At 38.8% G+C, this 2,343-nt stretch overlaps 1 protein-coding gene across 1 annotated transcript in view; it reads right to left on the bottom strand.

Moving 5' to 3' along the window:
• Positions 1-186: 186 nt before the first annotated feature.
• Positions 187-2,343, bottom strand: part of LOC104823595 (homeobox protein BEL1 homolog) — a 4,420-nt gene continuing 2,263 nt past the window's right edge. Inside the window, exons 4-6 of the mRNA XM_010555232.2 lie at positions 2,020-2,341; positions 958-1,018; positions 187-839 (exon numbers count right to left, since the gene is read on the bottom strand). Of these exons, the coding sequence (XP_010553534.1) occupies positions 270-839; positions 958-1,018; positions 2,020-2,341 (953 nt within the window). The 3' untranslated portion in view covers positions 187-269. The remainder of the gene's footprint in view (positions 840-957; positions 1,019-2,019; positions 2,342-2,343) is intronic.

Below are 2,343 nucleotides of genomic sequence, written 5' to 3'. Positions count from 1 at the left end.
CTGAAAATAATAAGATAATTTTCAAAACAAAAATAATTCATAACCAAAAACTAAACCATCGATCCAATTCAAAACCAAAAGAAAAAGAAAGTGTACTCTTCATATCTTTGTGTTTTCCCCCCCAAATTTCTATACTTCGGCAATCTAATTCCATTTCCGAAACGGTATTATATATATATATATATATAAATAAAATTTTGGTTATCTAATGGAACCGATCGATAACCGGTTCGGTTTGTCTAATATAATGAAATCGATCAACCTGATAATCAAACAATGTCATGAAGCAATTGAGCCCCCATCAAATTCCTGTAGGGCAAATTCTGGGCATCATCACCATCCAAATGCGTGGTCGAATATTGGACCGACCCTTGCTGGTGGTAATCCTCAACGTGGTCCCTAAAGAAAAGTGGGGCCCCCTGAGCCGCCGGAGAGAAGGCTAAACTCACACCTCCGTTACCGTCGTTGTGGCGCTGCAAGCCCAGGGTCAAAGACACGCCACGTGTTCTATCCTCGAAGCCCATATCGGAGCTGTCACCGCCATACGTCACAGCCTGGTGGCCGTACAACGAGAAGTCAAACGATGACCCGAACGGCGTCGTTCCTTGGTGGTGGGTTTTGGAGCTAGGGTTTGTGATAATGGAAGAGAGAGATCCCGGGTCGGCCCGGTTCATAATTGGGTTAAGTTCCGGTTTAGGGTCGGTCAAAACCGGGTTGACCATAATGTTTTCTTGGTGGTTGATGCTCTCGTTTCGTTCTCCTCGTGTTTCTTCTGAGTACATTTCTTCAATCATTGGCTTCCACAGCCTAACTCTTGCATTGATGAACCAATTCGATACCTAAACCGGCCATTTCATCGTGTTAAACCAAAAGGGTACCAATTATTTCCACATATATATCCGCGTATATATATGTATGTGTGTGTGTGTGTGTAATGACTGATGAAGTTACTTATACCTGACTTCTCGAGAGGCCGGTTTGGCGAGCTAAGATGTGTTTATCGACATCGCTTGGATATCTGGCAAAAAAAAAAAAAAAGATGTACAAATTAAATAAATTACAAACACGAGGAATATTTCATTTGATCCACGAAATAACATATGGAAAATTGGTGGCAAATGTTGTCGTAATTTTATTCCGAGAATAGAAAAGTAATGATTGGAGAATAATTGCATTGTGACACGAGAAGTGTTTGGTAGAAACATGAGATCAGGAACATGTAGTTAATATATATAACAACTGGAAATAATAAATATTTAGTTATATATTTTTCTAAAATAATTGAACAAAAAAAAGAAAGATAATTGGAAAACAAAAATAGAGGACAAGAAAAGATAAGAACAAATACATGCGAGTAGTAGTTATGCTTCTTTTCTCTCTCTTTTCTAGTGTTTGGTGAGGAACATTGATTCTCTCTCTAAACCCACTTTGTACCTTTCTCTGTTTCTATCTTAATTTCACCCAAAAAAAAATCACAAAATTAATCATATATTTATTTATTATATGGATATATATATATATATATATATATGTGTGCATGTAGGTGTTAGTAAATAGTACACACTCACTTTCAGACCAATGATGCAAGTGAATAAAGCTATGCAATTATCAGAAGGAAGATTGTGTCTTGATACTGTCTTGTCAATCTCAATATTTTTCAATTCCCATAAAATTTTATCTAACCTCTATACTCCATCTAAAACTATGGCTACATAATACATGAATTCATTACCCCAAATATATAAATGTAAGTATCATCAAAAGCATATATTTTGACTTGTGTTCTAAGACCTAAAATATACACACATATAAAGAATTAATAATAGATCATGTAAAAAAATTTATATATAGTAAATTTAATTAACCAATGTATATTACTAGTTTTACGTGCCACACACCACCACAAAAGATTGGTGATGCCAATAAATGTATGTGTGTAAAAGAAATGTAATATATGTGTAGAAAACGAAAATGGTGGGGTCGTATCGTGTATATGTATATATAAACGAAATGACTTACGGGTGAAGAAAGTGTTCGAAAAGCCAAGCCCTCAGGATTGAAACCGCGCGTTCAGGCAAACCGCGTTGCGGGCGCCAGGGATGAGGGTCAACCAAACTCATTTGGCGGTACACTTTCTGCTGCCGAAGCGCCTGATCCAGCAAACGCAAACGCGGCGTTTCACCACGTGTCGTACCCGGAGCCCCCGGATCTTCTCTCTCCCCCATCGCTTTCTTCGTGGCCTGAATCTGTCCGACCACGCTGTCTCTAAGGCACCGGAAATGTCTCGACATGGCCTTGGCCGCTAACGCAGTGTACGTTTCGGCCGCTACGACGCCGGCCGGC

The sequence above is a fragment of the Tarenaya hassleriana genome, unplaced genomic scaffold (genome assembly GCF_000463585.1).
Source record: "Tarenaya hassleriana unplaced genomic scaffold, ASM46358v1 Cleome4, whole genome shotgun sequence".
Taxonomy (NCBI): domain Eukaryota; kingdom Viridiplantae; phylum Streptophyta; class Magnoliopsida; order Brassicales; family Cleomaceae; genus Tarenaya; species Tarenaya hassleriana.
Note: the sequence above shows the minus strand (reverse complement) of the source record. Positions and strands in the feature narration are given on the sequence as shown.